The sequence below is a fragment of the Condylura cristata genome, unplaced genomic scaffold (assembly GCF_000260355.1).
Source record: "Condylura cristata isolate star-nosed mole 26May11 unplaced genomic scaffold, ConCri1.0 scaffold00017, whole genome shotgun sequence".
NCBI classification, from domain to species: domain Eukaryota; kingdom Metazoa; phylum Chordata; class Mammalia; order Eulipotyphla; family Talpidae; genus Condylura; species Condylura cristata.
The window spans coordinates 19102928-19125689 of NW_004567118.1; the positions used below are offsets into that span (position 1 = coordinate 19102928).

General features: G+C 44.3%; 1 protein-coding gene across 1 annotated transcript; it reads left to right on the forward strand.

Moving 5' to 3' along the window:
• Positions 1-225: 225 nt before the first annotated feature.
• Positions 226-16859, forward strand: LOC101623886 (F-box/WD repeat-containing protein 12-like). Its single transcript, XM_004685039.2, has 10 exons — positions 226-315; positions 2011-2048; positions 4485-4648; positions 5052-5170; positions 6256-6465; positions 12245-12403; positions 13487-13697; positions 14709-14887; positions 14969-15096; positions 15656-16859. The coding sequence occupies exons 1-10, from the start codon at positions 226-228 to the stop codon at positions 15762-15764; spliced, it is 1407 nt and encodes a 468-aa protein (XP_004685096.1). The 3' UTR covers positions 15765-16859.
• The last annotated feature ends 5903 nt before the right edge of the window (positions 16860-22762 follow it).

Sequence of the window (22762 nt, forward strand, 5' to 3'; positions counted from 1 at the left end):
GGGCGGGGCTTGGCTGCGTGTCGGAAGTGTGGCGGACTGGGCGGGGCTTGGCTGCGTGTCGGAAGTGTGGCGGACTGGGCGGGGCTTGGCTGCGGGTCGGAAGTGTGGCGGACTGGGCGGGGCTTGGCTGTGGGTCGTAAGTGTGGCGGGCTGGGCGGGGCTTGGCTGCGGGGCGGGGGCGCGGCGATGGTGTGGCTGGGCGGAGCGGCGGGCACGGAGGGCGCAATGGAGCCGCAGCTGGGGCTTCATGAGCTCCTGCATGTCTTCTCCTACCTGGAGGCGCGAGACCTGCTCTGCGCCGCCCAGGTGGACAAGGTAGCGCGCCTTATCCTGGGAGGGAGGCGGGACTACACTCACGGGCGCGGCTGGCCGGCCCTGCCCACCGGGCCTCAGTTTCCCCACCGGTTCAGTGGCCCTGAACCGGTGATGGGCGGCCAGCCCTGTGCCCAGAATGGGACCCTGGCGACCCTTGGAGGGCCTCCCCTGGAAACTCTCCCCACTCTGAACCCTCGGTTGTCTGAACGAGGTGCAACTTGGGATTGGCACGCGTATCAGACTTCTTCCCTCTCTTCTGGAATATTCTGGGATTTTCCTCAGGGGCCTTACCAGAGAGCAGGCGCCCCCTGCAGGCTTAGTCTGTGCCTGCACAGCTCTCCTCCTTCCCACCCCCGCCCTGCCCTACCGTTTGTGCTCACCTGTGCCGGTGAGAGCCCTACAGTGTGTGGGTTAGTGTCTGCTTTCCCCGACACTTTCCTCAAGAACTGGGAATTTGTCTTTTGCATTATTGTTTTTGGCACTTAGTGTAGCCTCAGTAATTATTTGTAGAGTACATGGGCTTCTTTACTTTTAAAATACATTATTGTATTGTGGAACACAAAGATTAAAAACAGATAATTGCTTGAGTTCTGTGGTTATAATTTTCAACATACCAAGAAGAGACTGGTTTTCATGAATAATTAAAGTCCCAAACAGTTGCCCACAGTCACTCGGCCAGCCTGGCACAGTGCAGGAGCTGGCGCCTTGGCTGTTCTCACAGAGGGAGGGTGGGGCTTAGACGCCCTCCTCCCCTTCCGGACCACCCCGAGCCTCCAAATCCTGCATGGTGTGGGGCCCTGCGTGCCCTCCTCAAGGCGACTGATCTTTGCTTTTCTCTTGGACTTGCTGGAATATTCCCTGGGCCAGTGCCCAGGGCCCCAGCCTTCCCTCAGGACTGCTGCTCAGCCCTTATTTCCAGTCTTTGCTTCTTGGAGAGCAGTAATCATCCTAAATCAGTTTGACCTGCCACTCTCCCACTCTTAATTGGTAATTGGCTTCTCACTGTGCTTGCCATTATGATTTAAGGGATTTGATCCAAACCAATCTGTAGCCAGTACAAAACCAGTCTTTTCCCAGAAACATAGATTCTAGTTAAGGCACTTTTCTCAAGTCGAGGCTGAGTAATTCTACGTCTTCCTGCCCTTTTCTGTTAGGGAACACCCATACATCCTTTGGGATTTTACCAGTAATCATTTCTGAGCCCACTGGTCTCACAGAGTTGGTCATTCTCTCCTTTTGTACTTATTATTTGGTTGTTTTGTTTGTCCAGAAATGTTTCTTCTTTTCTTTTTTAAAGATTTATTTATTAATGCATATAGGAGCTGGGCTTCAGGCCAGGGCTGGGGGGTGAGAGGACTCACCAGAGAGAGTGGGGAGCAGAACAGGCGGATACACTGAAACACACTGCTGAGGGGAGCAGCAGGCAAGACAGGAGAGGTCTGCTGTGCCATGTGGGTCAGTCAGCTCCCTGACTGGGGACTAAACTTGGGCTGCAGTAGCTGCAGGTAACTTCATAGTTACCTTAGACCTTGCACCACCAGAGAGCCCCCAGTCCAGAGAGATTTCTAACTCCCAGGGTGTATGTATTTCTTGAGTGTAGGTTCTGGATCTGAAGCAGCTGCCTTGTCCCCTTCACAGGGCCTAGCAGGTTCTAACTCCATCACCCAGATACCTTTTTTCTCTCTCTTGTTCTAGGCCTGGAATGAGGTTTCAACAACCAAGGAACTGTGGAGGTGAGTGAAGAAGAGTGAGTGCTTGGGAGAGTAACTTGCCAGGGAGAGGTGGGAGCACTGCTTAAGTCCTTAGAGCCTTCTGTGTTTCTTGCTCTGTTGACAACACATTCCCTATAAGCAAGAAACTCCTTGGTTGGCGTAAGCTTGGTTGGGCGTAAGCTTGTTTTATGGTATACTGGAACATGAGAGATTTTATTAATCCAGTGGAAGATTAATAGCAGGGGTGCCCAACTGAGCAGAAATGTACAGCAAGTGAATGCAGCTGGCTGAGATAAGACAATCAACAAATGATTTTTAATCTAACTTTGGTGTAACAACACAGTAATTTACATATGTATGATATTAGCACTTAAAATAAGTGTTCTTTCCTCCTTGCCCTAATTTGGAATCTGACATCTTCTCTTTTGTCCCAAGATGTGTCAGATCTTCTGCCTGTTGCTGAAACTGGGCAGAGTGTGGCCTTGACTCTGTCACTAGGGGCTATTTTTAGTTTTAATCATTAGTCATGGAAAACAGCTGTTCACACGTGGCAGTAGTCTAAACATGGAGAGAAATTTTGCTTGATGTCTTTATTTTTAGGGTATCTGTACATTCTGGAATCTAATCTTCCCATACTTAGTTTTCGGTGAAAACTAAGACTAAAACAAAAGCACTGGTATTTTGTTGGCTTTTCATTACTTATAATATGAATTAGAAAAACTATCTTAATCTCTTTTGTCAGTTTTGAGGAAAGAACTTTCTTGTATTTCAGTGTTTATGATCCTCCTCAGGACAGGATGCATGGTAGAAGCTCCAGAGAGAGATTTAGTGGACATCCTCATGTTAGACCCCCATCAGCATACAATCTGTGGCTAGCATTAAGGAAAAGGCAAGATTGGCTTTGGAAGCAGCGTCAGGAGAAGTACGCATTCTGACCAGACTCCTGGCGGATCCTCCTTCCTTCACAGGCAATCTGGAACAGCCCCGGGTTCTCGGCGCTTGTTCCTTCCTTAGGTGCTCTGACGAGGCCTTCCTGATAAGTAGGACCCTGCCCTTTCTTTATTTCCAGTTATTCTCCACAGCTGTGTGCTCTGTTAAACTTAGCTTGGCTACATGTGGAGCCCATAGAGACAATGTTAATGTTAGGGTCTCTTTTTATTTCAAAAAAAAAACCCACCAAATGACATATGTAAAGCCTATCTTTTTACTACATTAAGATACATAAATTGGGGCCTCCCTGGTGGCGCAGTGGGTTAAAGCACAGCAGTAAGAAGCTAAAGCCACTTCAGCATGAGTTCAATTCCCGCCTGCCCGGGAGGTGACCCACATGGCATGGCAGACCTCTCCTGACCTGCCTGCTGCTCCCCTCAGCAGTGTACTTTATCGATCTGCCTGTTCTTCTCCCCGCTCTGTGTGTGTGGTGAATCCTCTCACCACCCCTGCACCTCTGGCCTATACCCCAGCTCTATATGCATAAATAAATAAATCTTTAAAAAAAAAAGATACATAAATTATATAAATTAAATACTCCCATAAAAGGTTGGTAGAAGGGATTAAAAAATATGATCCTGACCCTCCTTGGTGGCGCAGTGGGTTAAGGCACAGCACTGAGAAGCTAAAGCCACTTCCACGAGTTTGATTCCCGCCTTACCCGGAGGTGACCACATGGCGCGGCAGACCTCTCCTAACCTGCCCGCTGCTCCCCTCAGCAGTGTACTTCGTTGATCTGCCTGTTCTGATCCCCACTCTGCCTCTGGTGAATCCTCTCACCACCCCTGCACCTCTGGCCTATACCCCAGCTCTATATGCATAAATAAATAAATCTTTAAAAAAAAAGATCCAACTTTATGCTATCTAGGGAGACATATTTTAGGTTTTAAGATATAGACAGGTTGAAAATCAAAGAAAGGAAACATATACCATGTAAGTAGGTACCAAAAGGGTTGGAATAGCCAGGCTAGTTTGAGACAAAAGAGATATTAAGACAAAAAGCATTACTAGAGATGAAGGATGTTTTATGCTAAGTCAATCTATCAGGAAGATCTAAAAATTATAAACACTGTGCATGTAACAGAGCCACAACATCAGGCTGACAGTATTAAGGGGAGGCATAGACAATTCAACAAGAGTTGGGATGCCCAGGAATTCAGGCTCATGAATTCCAGTTTCATGACCAAGACTGTATGACCATGGGTTCATTACTTAGCCTCTGTCTCTCTGTCCTCATGTGTGGAATGAGGATCAGGACCCCTAACTGGATACACAAAAGTGAGCCATTCTCTTGTCATTTCATCATGCCCCCATTTAACCAAGGGGAAAACAGGTCTGTGTGGGTAGAATGGGTTTTCCAAGCTAACAGATGGTGAATCAGCCAGGGGTCACAGTTAGGCATCTTAATACCAGAATACCTTCCAAGGACTGCTCCACCCTACCTGGGATTGTGGGTCCTTTTTTCAGGCAGCTGTGTCTGAGACGGTGGTCCTCATGTAAGGCCTCCCACATGGTCCTGGGCACCCAGACATGGAAACAGTACTATCTCTGCCGATCCGAGCTGGAATTCCGAATGGAGTCGGGGAGGCCAGAGAAGGATTTCACTTGCAAAGCCATTGCTGGCCACAAAGGTATGGGGGCAGGAGTGGGCACCCCCAGTCAAGTCCCAGAACTTGATGTTTCCACCAGTCAATTGGAAGCACTCCATGAGAACTCTGATGGCTTCTACGTCTGTGTTATGTCACGTGTCCTCAAAGTGACCCCAAGAGGAGGGGGTCACTGCATTGATTTCTGAAAAAGAAGCCAACACTGAGAGACTGAGGAGTTGTTCACGGTTACAGGCTTAAGACAAAGGGTGGGCGGTCCTGGTCGTTTGGGGCTGCAGCAGCCCCATCTCTAGCCAGCGCTGTTCCCTAATGTGAGCTTATCTTACTCCTGAGAGACAGGCTTGACTTCCTGCCTGTGCTTTCACCAGGTGGAGTGTTCCCATCCCAGAAGTTTGTGCATGTTCAAGGTCAGTCTGTTCTCTTTCAGGAGAGATAGACGAGTTGGCATACATCTCAAACAATGAGTACCGTTTTGATGGGCAGGAGAAGTCGGTGGTGTGCACTGTGTCCTCCGATGGCACTGTGCGTGCCTGGGATGTACACGAGGTGAGTAAAGGGGTGAAGGTGGACCCCATGCTTGCGGTATACTCAGTCTGAGACACCCTTCATCCTTATTCAGCCAGTACAAGAGACGTGAAGTGAGGAGGGTGAGCCCCGATAAGGAGGGTGAGGACTGACAGCATCAGAGCTGAGGGACTGGATGGCTGTGCCAGTGCAAGCTGCAAGCACCAGTCTGACTGATGGCAGATGCCCTACGCTGCCCTGCTTAGCAGAAGGGCATGCGAACAGTGCCTGGTGGGGGCCAGCACTCAGACCTGAGATGTCCATACTGGTGCTGCGGCCAGCCTGTCAGGTGACTTTGCCCAGCCAGTTGCAGGTTTTGGTCACCTCCTCATGCACACCAAGTGTTAAAACTGATAACCTCACAGTTCACATTTGGTTGTCACTTCAGAAAGCTTCCCTGTTTTCTTATTGGTTCTCATGGCATTTGAGCAGAGTGCTTATTATTTCTCATCCTAATTGGATACAAGTGGAGACACGTTGAGAGAGGAAAGATGCAAATCGAGGGGTTCTGCAGTGGCCCACTTGTAAACAGAGCCCAGCCTCTGAGGGGTTTTTTCCAGGAGAACCACAGCTTACCACAGGGCACCTTGGGTCCTCCCTTCATTCTGTAGCTCCTCTGGGCCCGTGAGTGTTCACTCCCTATTACTCATGTCTGCCAAAGTCACTAGCTTCTTTCTAGTGAACTTAGTGCCCAGACAGCAGAGCAGGGACCCACAGCAGGGTGCGGCAGCTCCACTCACTGCAATACCATGCAGTGAAGTATCGCATGCCCCTGCTAGCTTCTCCTTGAGCCTGAAACCACTGGGCCCGGGCCTCAGTCCTCCTCATGGCACCACCCCCCACAGGAAGTCCACACCAGGCTCAGGCCCTGCCGGCCTGTGTAGGACATGACTGGCCATGCAAACCCAACTTCCATGCTATGTTTCCTTGGGTACTATGGACACTCCCTGGGCAGAGTCCTTCCTTGGTGCCCGTGTGTGCTGACGGTAGTTGAACAGTGAAAGTAACACGTTTCTGAAATAAACAATGCCTGTCTAACATGCTCTGTTCACTTTGTTCTTGCCCAGGGCATTGAGATCTGGTCCAGCCCTCTCCAGCCTGCTGCTTTGGTGAACTTAGTGACCTACCCTCGGCTGCAGCTGGTTGTCACCGTGGATGAGCGAGGACAGATCAAAGCATGGAAGGCAGAGGACGGGTGGGAGTTGGCCTGCTACTGCCTCCCCTCACACTCGTCTGCCTTGGAGGCCTGTGACCACCCGGACGGCCCCTTCCTGCTGGTGAGTGACTGGCTCTCAGGCCCAGTGGACTTTCAGCTTGTGAACCCTGGCACGTGGCTGCCCTGATGGCTGGCACCTCCATCCAGGCCCCAAGTGAGGGCTTTCTCTCAGTGCCACCCAGCCCCGCATTCACACTCCTGCCCTCTCTCCTGGACTTAGATCAGCGTTTTTATTCCTCTGCAATCCTGGCAAGGGCCCACATGGGAAAAACTAAGGCAAGTTTGACATGTGACATTTGCCCAAAACTTCACCAGTCTTCTATTGTCAGGACTCTTGCTTTTAACATGACTCTTGGGCACTGGAAGTATTTAGCCATGTCGAGGGAGTGGCTCTTGACTGGAGGCGGTGGTCTCCCCTGTGGGGCAGAAGTTCTTTGTAAATTAGTGGACTGGTGTCCCAAGTGACAAAATGAGCAAAGATCCAGGACCAATTTCATGTGTAAAGAGAGCTGACTGTAAAGGATCTAAGTCTCAGCTAACAAAATAGCAATACCTGGTGAAAGAGATTTCCTATAAACAACGGTGTAGTCATTTGAGAAGGAAAAGTATTATTAGTTATCCAGCATAACTTAAGAATATGTTGCACAGATGAAGAAAAAACTATATGTCCCTCCTGGGAATGTGGACCATGAAGTTCATGCTCATCTCTGTGAAGAACAGATGGTAAAATTAGACTATCTAGATCTGCTAGTAGAGGAGAGCTGAAAAGGCCAGACCATTTCAAGGGCAGCCTTCTGGAGACGGCAGGCATCAAAGCTGTGGCCCCAGTGCTGGGCTGTTTTGTCCTGTTGCGTTTACTCTAAGGCACCTGAAGGCACAGAAGTCAACATGGGATCCACAGAGGAGGACAGATGTCAGCAGATGACTTAGAACAACAAACAATAACAACAGAATACTCAAATACAGAGGATGGGTTGGATAGTAGGATGGTGAGCTGAATCATAGGATTGGGGGAGGAAAGGGGAATTGGGGGCAGTTCACAGGTCCCTTTCTATGTTCTTTTTAACTTGGATGGTGATATGAACATTTGTTTTGTAATGATTTATTGAACTCTGCTTTATATGCAATTTTCCATGTGTGTTATATACACCAATGAAAATTTAGGAATATAGAAGAGGGTAAGTGAACTGGAAGCTTAAAAAGTTACCCAGAATGAAGCAGCTATCAGTGTGATGAATGCAAACACAGGGTGAGACTTGTATACTGGTTCAGACTATGAGGTTATGAATCACTTGGTTTTTTTTAAATGCAGATTCTCATTTGGGGTCCTTGGGAATACATGAAATTTTGACTTTTTTAAAAAGATTTATTTATTTATGAATACAAGAACTGGGATGCAGGCCTGAGGTGCAGGGGGTGAGAGGATTCACCAGAGACAGAGTGGTGAGCAGAACAGGCAGAACTACTGAAATACACTGCTGAGGGCAACAGCAGGCGAGACAGGAGCGGCCTGCTATGCCATGTCGGTCAGCTCCCAGCCTGGGTATCGAATTCATGCTTCAGTGGCTGGTGAAACCACTGTGCCACCAGGGAGGCCCTGAGATTGACTTTTTAACAAGCTTCTTGGGATTATTGATGCCCCCAGTTGCACAGAGCACACTCAGAGTAGCAAGACAATAAAGGAATCATAGACATAACCTCTTAACTTTACCTCTTAATATCAAATCCTAGTATTTGATATTATTCAGGGAGTGAATGGGACAGAAACTAGATAGATTTTTTTTTTTTTAATTAAATAGGCTAAGAGCTTTAAGCCAGGGAAGGCCTACAAATCTTTAGCAGGATAAATTAAAGAAAAAAAAAAGTGTGTGGTTCCCATCTTAACTGAAGAAAAAAATCTATTTAACAGCAGAAGTAACTGCCAAACAAAAGTTCTGTAACAGAAGTATTCTTCAAAACTGAAGGGAAATACATTACAAATAAACATGGGAAATTTGTGAAAAAATACTAATGGGGCTTCTTCAGGCAAACGAGCAGCGATAATACATTTGATCTCACAGAAACAGGAAAAGTGACGAATGACACCGAGAACATTAGGATAGAACTTCACACACCTCGAGGTTGGCTACGGCAGCGTCTAATGACTTTAAAGCCTCATGTTAGAGTGAGATTCCTCATAAGCATGAAGAATTAAAAAGTCTGAGATCCTTGAATTTCCTAGGAAGATTAAATGTAAGGCAATGCTGCATCTCTAATCTGATTCCCAAAAAGTAAAAGCCTGTAACTTGTGAGTCCTAAGAGGAAGAAGAATGTGCCTTATGGTTATCCCAGGGAGACAAGGTCAGTACAACCCAAGCTTTGACATGGCAATCGGGACTCTGATGCCACCAAAGAGCCTGAAAAGGTTAATCTGTCACCTGGGTGACTGGATGGGAGGAGGGCTCCCGGGGGAATGCTGCGTCTGGCTGTCTGGTCGTCTCCCCACACACAAACACAGGGAGGGCCTGACTCAGGCTGAGTGTGAGCCAGCCTTATGTGCTACCCGCTCCCCGCAGCCTTCCTCATGGGCCCAACAGAGATGAGCTGTCAGACATCAAGACATCAGCAGGGCAGACTCTCAGTTACATTTAATTTATTGTAATTTACTGTGTATGTAAACTGTTCTGGTGCTCTGTGGAGCCACCAAACAAACATTCTCTTGAATGACTTGCTGGAGAACTCCGCCTTGTGTATATTTAGAAGGAAGATGAGTATCTTGGTTGCTGTTGATGATGTCAGGGTCTCCAAAGGGGGTGGGGGTGTATGACATGTAGCAGCACCATTTATATATGGGGCATCTGGGAGGCAAGGGTTCCTGAGGTCTTCACTCCAAAAGGGGAAGCCCTGGGTGACTTTTATTTCTGCTGCCTTGCAGCCACATAGTTGGCAATGACCATGGAGTGTAAACACATCCAACTGGGGCTGCAGCATCAGGGAAGGCAGCTTGAGGTTCAACCATATGTGCCAGCTGTTGGGCCCACCCTCTATTAGGGTTAGTCCATTCTGGTGGGCACCTTACTTGTGACAGGTGCATCTTGTGGGTAGCACATGAGCTTGTTTACTCAGAGGATGGCCTTCTCCAGAAGCGTCGTGTGAAGCCTGCTTCCTCTTGCAAAAGTGTGCACCAAATGGCTCAGGTGCTTGATCTTCAAGATGTCGCTTCATTGCAGTCAGGAGGCTTCTGTGGCCTTGTTGATAGGGCCTCATGCATTCTGGGAACTGAAAATAATGGGCAGCCCAAGGAAAATACACAACTCATCTAATGTAGGGCACTTAAGGAAGGCTGGAGCTAAAAGTAATAGAAAATGCACCGGAGATGCCAGCCAAAAGCAAACTATGCAGCCATTCATTTGGACCAAAAGCCTACAAGTCAGAAGTTTTTACTTTTAGGGGACTTGACATAATATTAGATCAGCATCCCAGGAAGATAGAGGGCTAATTGCAGATGTCTCAAAAGGTGGCCTAAAGTATACAGAAAATAAATGGCAAGGAATTTCAAGGAAAGTACTATGGGAAACATCTGTTACACTGCTTAAGAGTGCTGATCTGGGGATCCCACTCTAACTCCTTAAGTGCTGGTCATAGAATGGGAAGTCAGATACTCAAGGGCCCACTGCTGGCTACTGAGTGGGGACCTGTCACCACTACGGTCCTGAACCGGCCAGCAAAGTAACCCCATTTCTACGGCTGAACAGTAATGAACTGCCAACAGTCTAGTGGGTCCCTGGATAGCTACCTGGCACCCTGGAGCCCTGGCTTAAATCTGTGTGGTTTCTTCTTTAACCCAGGGGTTCTGAGTTCTGTGTGCAAAGCAGTGGCTCATTTCAAGTTAGTGATATGAGCAGTACAAGGTCAGGCTGAGGCTCAGTTTTTCTAATGAATGTTCAGTATCTGTAGGAAAGGCCACCTTTTCATCACTGAATTACATTGGTGCCTTTGTCAAAATGTCAACTGACCCTACTAGAAGAGGTCAATTTCAACCCCTCTGTGTCTGACAGTGAACACAAGCCTCACTGGCAGCAGATTTATATAAAGTTGTAACCTCCAGCCTTTTTTTCAAAAATACAGGCATTTCCACAAACATTTTCAAGTCATTTGCCAATTTCTACAAAACTGCTTACTCATATTTTGATGGCATTGAATCCAGATTGATTTGGGACAATTGACATCTTAATATTATCTTCTAAGCTGTGAACATGGTATGTACATCTCCATTTATGTAGGCCTTCATTATTTCTCTCAACGGAATGTCACAGATTTAAGTAAACAAGATTTACATGTAAGTTGTTAAAATAATTCATAAGTATTTCATAGTATTTTAAATATTTAAAAAATTCACGTTCCAATTTGTCACTGTTCATATATAGCATATTATGTTAAGGAATACAGAAGAAAGTACACTTTTGCATTTATAAGGAAATTGCTTATATAGCACATATGTAGAAATCATTTCTATATACATGCACATAGAAATACACTTGATTTTTGTATGTAGACCTATCCAGCAATCTTGCTAAATTCACTTCTCTATTCTAGTGTGCTTTTTTTTTTGTAGTAGTAAAAAATTGTCATAGGTAGGTAAAGATTTTTTTTAAGATTTAAAAAATTTTATTAAAGCATACAAGAACTGGGGTCTAAGCCCAGAAGTTGGTGGGTGGGGGGTGAAGTGGTGAGAGGATTCACCGGAGATAGAGTGAGGAGAACAGGAAGATTTACTGAAATACACTGCTGAGGGGAGCAGCAGGCAGGACAGGAGAGGTCTGCTGTGCCATGTCCCTGACCAGAGATCAAACTTATGCTGCATTGGCGGATAGTAGCTTCATAGTATTGAGACTTTAACCTCTGCACCACCAGAGAGACTCTTGGTAGGTAAAGATATCTTATCACACAGAGCACTGACTATATAGAAAAAAACTTGTTAAATTGGACTTACTCAAATTCAGAACTTTTGCTTTTCAGAAGACAGTTAAGAAAAAGAAGTAAACTTCATACTGGAAGAAAATATTTGTCATAAATAACACAAGACTTTTGTCAGGAATATACAGAACTGTTAGCAACCAGTAAAAAGAAGGCAGCCCAACTTTTAAAGTAGGCAAGAGATTTGAACATTTCACAAAATAAACCATAAAATTGGCCATTAGCACATGAAAAGATGTTCTACTATCAGTCATCAGCAAAATGCAATTTAAAACCACAGCAAATCAGTACTGTTTCAGCCTCAAAAGCTGAAATCAAAAATGTGTTTGCCAAGGTGTGGCATGACATTTTGGAGAATAATTTGCTACTTATTTTGATACTAATTTATATTTCCCATACTGTGTAAAACTGCATATGTGCCCGTGGTCCTCTGGACTGTATACCGTGGAGTCTTGGCAGTGGAGGGTGAACACACTATCTAGACTTGTATACTTTCTGTGACATTCACACAAGGATCAACTGCACAACGGCATTTCTCAGAACATGTTCCCATTAAGCAGCAAGGATGTACTTAAAGCCAAGGAAGGAGCAAACTGGACGTGCGGACAACGTGGATGAATCTCGGGAGCATGCCAAGCAGGGGAAGCCAGATAACAGTACTAGAATGAGGTTCATGAAGTAGCTGTCAATGCTATTTTAATCTGTCAAAATTCCATCATGTGTGTATGAATTCATTAACTCCAGTACCTTTGGAAACGACTGCCAAGTGTGAATTTAAAATAACAAGTGTTACCTTGGTGAGGAGTGGTGCAGCAGCAGCCACCACCTGTGGGGCAAGTGCATAGATGCTGCTCCCTGCACAATTCTAGACCCTTCTATTACAGGCCGCCTGTGCTGAAGGGGCTCTCTACACCTTGACCCTGCCCCAGCTGCAGCTGCTTTCCAAAGTGAGCGTGTTTCCCAACAACCCCATGAGTCTTCTTTGCTCTCCTGACTGGCAGTGGGTGTTCGTGTCGACGAGGAACTCAGACCTGGGCCCGAAGGTCAGTGTCGGGTTGTGTTCCTTGCACTAGGGGCTGACACTGTGAGCAAAGTATTGTGTTCTGCACCCTAGGCCTGTAGGATGCATCTGGGAGGAAGGCTCCTCATGTAGGACCAAGGCCTGCAGCTACCATGATGAAGTCACTGGTGACAGTTCACCATAGCAGTGACCTCAAGACACTGGCTGAATTGGTGGCACTGCTGGGCTTTCTGGGATGCTGCGCTCCCCACAGGCTGAAGGGGGTCAGCTGTCCTGCTGGAGTTCTGTTGAGAAGAGCTTTGGGGCATTAGCTAAACCTGGTGGAACATCTCTTGAGACATCTAGTGATCTGATAACAGAGATCCCATGAGGTTGAGAACAATAGTTGCAGCTCAAGCCCAGAGGAATGCTGACCAGCTGGGGAAAAGGCACAGACTCTACAGACTGTGGCGTATGTGTCACCAGCCTGTGTGTGTGTGTGTGTGGGGGGGAGATTGGGGGGAGGTTTCTCTGCCAGTGCTCTAGGCGCAGAGAGAGTGATACAATTTCTGAGTCCTGGCCTGACCTGGAAATTAGAGAAGAAAAGAAAGCAGACAGCTGGAGCAGCTCTGGGACATGTTAGGTTTGGTAGCCAGGAAAAAGAATTCCAGGATGAACCAGCCATGCTGGAACCTGGTAGCCAGGGAGGCCAGTGGGCAGGAAGGGCAGCCAGACAGGCCACAGCATGAGTGAGCAGCACCAGTAGAGGGGGCATTTGGGGTCAGGTGCTGAGGTAGCAAAGGAATATGTAGAACAACACTGAGGGCACAGCAAAGTGTGACATGCCTCCACTCAGAACCAGAAGGCCTTTGTTTCAACTGTCCACCACACTGGCCACACTGGGTCCTGTGTGCTGAGGCATTTCCAGCAGGCAAACGAGGGCTGCTATGAAACATGCCATTCTGGGCATTGCAATCTGGTAAAGAGGGCCCACAGATGACCCAAGCTGCCTAGTAAGATCCACCAAGGTCATGGTGGGTGTGTGTATGCGGGCAGAGGCGATAGGAGGCTTCTTGCAGTGCTCCAGGTCAGATGCATGCCCACTCTCGCCTTGGCTTTTCCCCAGGTGTTCCAAACGTGCTCCTTGCTGTGTCCATTGGAAGACGAGTCACCTGTCTCCGCCACCCTCCCCATCTTGCTGACCTCCAGAGCTTGCTGGGCACCTGATGAGGTGGCCAGGCTCATAGTGATGCACAGAAGTGATAACGGCATGCAGTTGGTTGTTACTACTTATGAGCTAGAGGCCAAGAAGTCCAGGGATAATGTGGACATTCTGGGTAAGAACCCTGTGTTGGGACTGTCGCCACCATTGCATTAGGCTGCTTCAAGTGCAGAGTCCCCTGCTTCCTTTAGGGTACTTTTTCATTTTTCTCAGTGAATATAGTAGCCTAGCAAGTATTTTGTTGTCTGTGATTTATGTACTGAGTGACTGATTGAGTACTTCCACTTTGTGGCCCTGGGATTCACTGTCCACTGAAACTCCCGTCTCACCATCCTTCCATCATTCTTACCTCTCTTCTCCCAACAGTGTTAAATGCACTGTTCTCAGCACCAAGTATCCACAAAATGAATAAAAGCCATACCTCTGTCTTCCCCAAGGAGTTCCTAGCCCAGTAGGAAATAAGACCCACAGACCAGCCCTCTTCTTTTAGGTCTCCGAAACCCTGGGTCATACTGACATGCCTTCCCTCTGGTCTTTGGCATTTTCTCTTTTGTATTATGTTTGTTTATATATTATCATTTGACCATAAATTTTACTCTGAGCTTCCTGGCAGCTGAGGAAAAAGGGGAACAGGATGTATAATATAAGTCCCTTGTCTGATACAAGAAAACGCATGAATTCTTCAAAAGAAGAATTCATTATGCATTTTAAGAAATGATCCAGTTTATTTTTTTTTAATAAATAATGCTATGTAGTATAAAAGGTGATGATGACCTTTGGTAGATGTCGAAGATGTCATGGCTCTCATGTGGCCATTCTTATGGGCTCATCATAGATGGAAAGGGGAGACAGCAGGTAGACTTACTGTGGATGTCATGAGCACCAGTGGCAGTCCTCCATGTGATACTGCCTTCAGTCATGCAGCCCCGGAAGTAAGGCTTCATATTGCTTTAGAACCATGAATGGGAATCTGGGGGAGTAAGTGCATGATCATGATTGAATGCAGGTATAATTGCCAAGGTGTTCCTCTTCTGAATGTACCACATCATCTTAGGTGAAGCTTATCTATTCCAGACTCTCAGCTGCTATGGAGAGGTGTCAATCTATGTGTTTTTATTTCAAAAAGTACAAGAAATTGCAAGTTTCCTTCTGTCGGATACCATGATGCCGCCTCATCTCATGAAGGGCCATGGCTCTCAGGTGATCCTGCTGGTGTCAGGCTCAGAATTGGTGCTCTTCACTATCCATGGCCTCCAACTGGCAGCCTTCCAGGACCACCAGCGGCCCATCACATCCATGTGGGTGGTGAGTATGGTGCCACCCACCCCATCTTCACTCCCCACTTCAGAGACCATGTTCCTGCCTCACATAGCTTTTCATTTCAAGGACCAGAGCCGCGTCATCACCTCTTCCTTTGACCTCTCCTTGAGAGTCTACATGTGGAATAAAGAAAATAAATTTCCTGTCCTCAAGAGCTGCTATCATTTGCTTGGGGGGTCCCACAGATGGGCCAGGTAATTGCTTCTCCTTCCTTTCACCTGCCTGTGGAATGACCTTACCTAGACCCCGAGCGGCACTTCTTCAGGAAGGTCATTGTACAGGGTGGGACAGACAAGAGTCTTAGCCTAGCCTTCCCCTCCCCATCTGGGACCTACGGCAAGTCCCCACTCAGCTTATGTTAAAAAAGATACTGTGTACCACTGATACATTCTCCTGTCACATGCAAAACCACCACCTACAGTTGGCATCTTCCAGATGAAACAAGGTCAAAGATATGGCCGTCCCATAGGGGCACACAGTCAAGACAGGTGGATGCCAATGTGGCCCTCCCTCCATAATCCAAAATCATAGGTATATTCACCAAACACAGGAAGTGGAGGAGAATCAGTGGAGTTGAGATTATAAAAGTTTGAAAGGACACACTTTTGCATCCTTTTAAAATGAGGGCTTTAGAATCACAGATTTTTCTCAGCAGGGTAGGTGCATGGTTATACTCCTCCTCTATGGAAATACTTTACTCTTAAAAAAGGGTCCTTTTCTCCCACTAATAGCAGTGTGTCCCTTCCTTCGCAGTGGGTTCACCCATGTGGAGAGTGACAGCATGAGCATCGTGGGTGTGGAAGCCAGGAGCATGGGCACGAGTATCCTTAGGTCCTACTACTTTGAAGTGCAGCACAGCTGAGGGAATGGTGTCCGTCTCAGAGCTTGGATCCATACAGCAGCGGAAGTGATTGTTTCATCAGCATTGGGAGAGGACTGTTGACTATCAAATGCTTGCCAGCAGCCAAGCTCTGGGCTTTATGGCTTTATATTTAAATTCTCCTAAGTAAGGTCAGTATTATCACTGTTTTTCCAGACAGGAATATGCGTGACAACAGGAGTGCAGTTAACCCATTAAGTTAACTGATTATTCAGCTCATGTTGATTCTGGGTTTGTAACATGGTTGGTTTTTGTTGTTTGAATATGTAATTAAGTAAATATTTTTTAATCTTCCTACTCTGTGGTGTAAAATGGGTGTTTTCCCCAGGCAGTCGTGTGCAGTGTCATGGATAAGGCACTCTGCTAGTCTCTAGGAGATATGCTGGCAGAACCATGGACAGGGCCATAGGGACAAAATCCTGTTCTGTGATTAGTGGTGAGGATGTGAAGAAAAAGGAACCTTCATGGGACTGCTGTGCAACTCCTGTAGAAAACAGTAGGAAGGTTCTTCAAAAATATTAAAAACCGATAACATGAAACAGCCATTCCACTGCTGTGTAGCTACCTACAAAAGCAGTCATTTAAAGGGAAAAATACACCCCTATGTTCATTACTATTAATAATAGTCATTAGGGAAGCAGCCTAAATGCCCAGAGATACAGCAGTGAATTAAGGAGTGGTTTACATATGCAATGAAACACTACTCAGTGATGAAACAAAAGATGAACTCTTGCCATTTGTGACAACATGTTTAGAACTGGTGGCGGATTATGGTAAGTAAAGTAAGTCAGAAGGGGAAAGATAAATATCAGATATGTGGAATACAGAGGGGAAAAAAAGTGGAACTAGAGAAAATTAAACCAAAACAAGCCCTAGAAATATGACTGCAGACTTGTGGCTACTAGAGGGAGAGAAAGTGGGTGAGAACAAAGGGGTTAGGGGACCCCAAGGCCTAGACTAGTACAGGATTATGGGTGCTTTGATGGTGGGGGTTGTTGTGGAAACAACATACATCTGAGATTTGAACCTGTACTCCTGAGCCATATGTGTTGTTAACAATGTTACTTCAATAAAAGAAAAAAAGAAATTCTAAATCCATTAAGAAAAGAATAAAACCTTTCCTTTGTATTCACAACTTAGTTTACAGTCATGAAGCTTATCTTTCGGTGTCTATCAACTTTCTACATGACTTCCTCACTAAATCATTTGTAGTTTTCATTGAAAGTGAGAGACATGCAACTCTTCTTTCCACTTGAAAACAGACGCCATTGTTAAGCTACTGTTTGGCCTAACTTCATGGGAGAATGCTGGTTGGTGGGACAGTCAGAACATACACAGCATTATTTCACCATATTCTGTGGGTGCAATTCATGGTGCCCCAAAATAATTACAATATTTACATTGAAGATCACTGATCACAGATCAACATAATCGATGCAATAATTATGAAAAAATTTGAAATACTGCAGTTACCAAAATAGGAGAGACATGAAGTAATAAGTACATTAGAAAAACAGCATTTGCCTTATTTGACACAGGGATGCCACAAACCCTCAATTTGTTAAAAAAAAAAAATGCAACATCTGAGAAACACAGTAAAGCAAAGTTTAATAAAATAAGGTATGTCCATAACATTACGTTCCATCACTTGGAATTGCACCAAATTACACAAACTTCCTTCCCCAGGAACACTGAATATATAGGCAACAAGAAAGAGGACGCTTGGTGAACCAGAACAAGAATCTAATCCTCTCCCTTATCACAAACTGCTCCATCCAACACTGCAATTATTTCCTATACTGCGTATGGCTCAAAATTCTTGTAGATTTTTACTTGGGAACAAAATCTGATTTTTACTTATTTCCCACAAGCAACACTAGCCACAACCAATTCTCCAATGCCACGAATGAGCTTTCTATTAGTCCCCCTGACACTGACCACCCAAGGATCACTATTCTGGGGAAAGTAGAAACAGCATGAATGTGGACCACATCACAGTGATGAACAGACACTTAATCGTGCCCAAGGAATCCCCAAATGGCTATATGGTTGGAACTCTGAGCTGAATCACAGTATTTCTTAGGGATCATGTTGTTGGACAACTACATAACCGCAGATTACACAATGGCCGTGAGGGGGCATCTGTTAACTGCCCACCATCCTGCTGCATGTGGACTGATACACAAAGTTTTATGGATACCTAAGGACATGTTTCAAAGGGACCACAGTTGTCTACTGACTAAAGAGATTGAATAAATCAAACCCATCTCCTTGTTTTCCCTACTTTGTAAGTTAACTGCAAATGAATTTCCAAATCGTGTAGGATTTGGGGTCTTTAGAATGCTTTATCACTGGCTCCAAACTTGGATATCACAAAGTAGCATGCAATTTAAATTATAAAACAGCATGGAGCCAGCAGATGAAAAACTCAAGCTGCTACTACCCTGTAGAGCTTTCTGATCCAGTTATCAGCCTGGGCTATTGTTTATTATAAATAAGCCCAAAATGCCTGTACCTATCAGTCCCTTCACAGCATACTAAGCTCTGACCACCTCATTGTTGTGAGATGTCCCACATAAATGCTTTTTCTGTGTTCCTCAAAAGAGTGATCCTTGGATGCTAAGTGCCTACCTGTAGCTCAAAGCCTGCTGGTACCCAACTCAAATTTTTACATATCTGATTGCTTTAAATAGAGCCCAAATAAACCCAGAACCTAAAGCAAGAAGGGGCCTACTGAGTAGTCTAATCCAGTTTTCATATTATATAAAGTACAGCTTATGAACAGAAATGAACTTACCTAGAGATATGTTAGTAGATGAATTAAGAAAAGAATCTGGGTTTCATTACATAGTAAATGAAAATACCAATTAAAAGAAAATCAATTGGAATACAATTGCCATTTTGGAGATGTCTGTGCATACATTATTCAACCCTTAAAGCAATCTTTTAATATAAGGGTTTAATCACCATCTTGAATAAAAGAAAAAAGTTTCTAAGTTCGGCATCACACATGTTAATACAAGGCAAAACCTGAATTTGAATCAAGATTCTATGCTTCTTTTATATAATTTTCATTCTAATTTTACCTCAACTTTATTAAAAACTTAAAAAATAAAGCAATGAGAAAAGAACAGGATTAAAGCAAATAGATGTATTCCATGATCAGTATCAGAAAGTTCTTTACAACAGCTAAGAGTTATTCTTGTCTCAAAGAAAGTCTCAACAGAAAAAACATGCGCACTGCATATTACCAGTCAAGTCATAAAAACTAGGATCATCTGGAAAAAAATGACTATTCCTTGCTTGTAGGAGGCATCTGTTCTTTGTCATACAGACCAGCCATTTATATGTTCAGTTGTATAGTCATTTTTCTTTTTAACTAGTCCCCGTGGTTTCTTACACTGCTTTCTTGAGTCAGATATGGATAACAGGAGACTCCCATGCATTTTGTGTTGAATCTTTTCCAAGAACTCCTCACCTACAGAAGCACTGGTCACCAGAATGGCAGTCGAGGAAAATAGCCAGTTGTCTTGTGAAGCTTTCCCAAGAACTTCCTCAGGTTTTCCTTTTCCTTATCAATCTCCCTGAACCGGGAATGTAAAGCCTTCTGGAGTTTTTGAATGTGGAGCCTGGTCCTCTTCTCTTCTCCCATGTTGTTCACGAGGACCTTCCGCATATATATGGGGTCGCTTACTAGCAAGGTATTCTTCATTTTATATTCCATTCCAACCATGTTCAAACTTTAGTAGAGGAGGTTCAAGTCCAGTGAGTAACGTTCCCTGTAAATGTCTCAGTGAAAATGATTCTCCTGCAGTCTGGAATGTCAGAATGAAGGTACCATGGGAACAAAGACTCACAGAATCTTGGAGCTGAGTAGCATCTGAGATCCATGTAGCTTAAAATTTTATGTTTATCAGAAGTTTTTAAGTTTGCATATACTCTTAGTTTAGAAATAAAGATGAGTGTCTTGAAAGAACAGAATGGCAATCAGGATACCCACTACAATGTTGTGCTTACATTTAGGATAAATGGCGAGTGCCTTTATGTATTTATAAGGGCCAAAATGTCTATGGATAGAGAATAATAGCATGTTCAATAGCTCAGTTTAATTTTAGTAATTATTCTTCATTCTCTTAAAGTTGCTAAAAATTTGAGATTTCTGTGACTCATCTAGATATTAAACTAGATATAAAGGAAAGAACTTAATTACCTACTTTTCACACAATAAGGGATAGGAAACAAAAGATATGTATGCACCTACTCATGTGCCCAAACAAAATATAAACTAAAAACAAATAAAATGATAGGGATGGGAAGGGATAAAGGGGAGGGGTGAGGAAATGGGAATAGGTAGAACAGGAAGAAGGACAGTTCTTTAAGTGTATCTTATAGTTATTCTTACATTTGGAACTATATCAATTTTTCATGCGCTCAAAAGTAATGTAAGTCAAAAAAGGAATGCAGGTAGTATCCCACACTTTAATGTGTATTCTAGTACTGAGGATGAAACAAATATATTATGGGTGATGACAGCCAAGGTGTCTCTGTTGGATAATAAAACTACAAATGAATGAATAAGTTTATAACATACTTTGTGGCACTAAGCTGGAGATGGAAATTCAGTGTAATGTGCTACTATGAGTCAGTATGAATATGTGGTACTCCAAATTGACATTTCTATAATCAGTAGGACACAATGTTCTAAGAATCAGTATGAATTCTTGTGAAGGATAACTCCACAGAAACTCTGGTCTTGAAAGAAGCCTTAGAGACTTAGACTTTGAAATTCTACCCAGCATAGATTGAGCCCTTTATTCTTGGCCTCAAAATTCTTTCTGAATGGGGCAGATGGCAGATTTTATGTAGATATCTTCGTATTTAGCTGGAACTTTCACCTAAGCCTTATTTTTATGCTCTTTACCTTATTATGAGTAGATATATGTGTAATTCTTGTCCTCCTAAATAAAGCAGAAAACCCAAGCAACACGGAATGTTTCAGATTCTTTTAGAAAATTTTACTGATTTTAAGCTTTTAACTATGAGCCTTTGGAAACTTCAAAGATTTAGCAAAATTTGTTCATTTTATCACTAATTGCTACTGATTGCAATTACTAAAAGTCCAAACACACTACATCCTGAGGAAATCTGGTTCTGACCTACACAACCCTGGTACAGAGGTCCAAAAAGGATCTTAACAAACAACCATCCTAGAAGAGATAATCTAAAAATCAACTTTTGGATAAAGAAGATTTGGACAAGTCAAGATAATGCCTTCAAATAATTCACAGGGTATAGAGGGGGAAAGACTGTGTACAATGATAGAAGAACCTAGTACAGCAGGCAAAAATAACAATGAGGAATTTTCCAACTTCCATGTATCCACTAATGTTAATCACTGGAGATATGCAAGAATGATCATCAGAGGAATGTTGTACAACTGAACAATTTACATTTAATTTTAAAAAATGTCTCAAAGATCTTTTCTAGGTCTGAAACCATACCAGTGATCAACATTTCCACATTTACAACTTAGTGACAGTATAAACAACTAAACTGAATTTGGCTAAAAGTTTAAGCTACAGATTGATGGGGAAGGGTGGTGGTGAATCCAACTACAAAGATCCCCTCTTCTAGTGATAAGGAAAAAAGAATGTGTAACTGGGAAGGGTTGTTTTGTTTTAAACAAAATGCCAACACAGGGGCAGGGAGAAAGGGTATGCTGCACGGCCAGGGGCACACACAGGGATTCATACAGGCACTCATGGGTATATACAAAAACATACAGAGTCACATAAGCAGATACACAAACAAGCCAGGAGTAAAAAATGAACTAATGAAACACATGATGGGCCTTACCCATACATAAATTCATGAACCAGGACACATACAAGCACGTGAGAAGATGAACATACACCCTGGGACAGGCAGGGCTGTGCAGTAAGATTTTCTGTAATCTTGAATGGGTTGTGTATCTGTCCTGTCCAATGATGGCCATTGGCCAATATGGCAAAGACCAACAGAAATGAGCCCCCTGTAACTGAGGAGATGAATTATAAAATTTGTTTGATTTTAATTGAATTTAAGTAGCCACAAATGACTAGTGTTTACCGTATGGACAACACAGGTCTAGACGTAGATGATATCCACAATACCCTTACAAAGATACCATGTTAAAAAAAATAACACACTAACGCTAACAGTACTTACACACGGTATTATACACATTGACACCAGGCTTCCCAGAAAACGCACACAAATTATCTTAAGTCAAAACACACAGAGCGGTGTTTGCCTAAGGCATAATTAACAACCTGAATCACCTCACTCTAGAGAGGAATGTCCATCTTTCCAGCTAAAATACACAAGAAAAAAAAATTATGACGTGTGGTACATAATTTACAAATAATTAAAAACAAAAGTACAATTTATATCGCCTATCTAAACAACTCTTAACTAATGTTCTTATGAGTCTGGCTGCTCTTGCATCTACAGCACATCCAAATTGCGACTCCACTATACTTGGTAACACCAGAGTGTGATAAACGCTTGATTATGAATAGATTTAGCAAGGTTGCTGCCTCGATGGCAAATAGTGCAGTTAGCACTTAGGGTTGGTTGATAGTTTTGTTATGAGGAGTGAAACTGTGAGGATGTGTGTTTAGAGATTCATTCATTTTACAATCGCCGCGAACCTCTACTTGGGGAAGAGATAATACTTTCAAACTTGGAACAATTTCCGTTCGGTTTTGTTTGACGCAGGAAGCACAACCAGGACACAGCCTGCTTAAGCCACGCATCACTGAACCCGCTGTAGCCCGCATCCTGACGCGCCTGGAGATGGACCTGGGCGCTGAAGCTCGCCACAGTGGCCTAGATGAAGCCTATTATGTACTGGGATCTCCCCAAGAGACACGGACACAGACAACTGACACAGACAAACGGACCACAGCGACTCCGCGCGCGCGTTACCTCCATGTTGA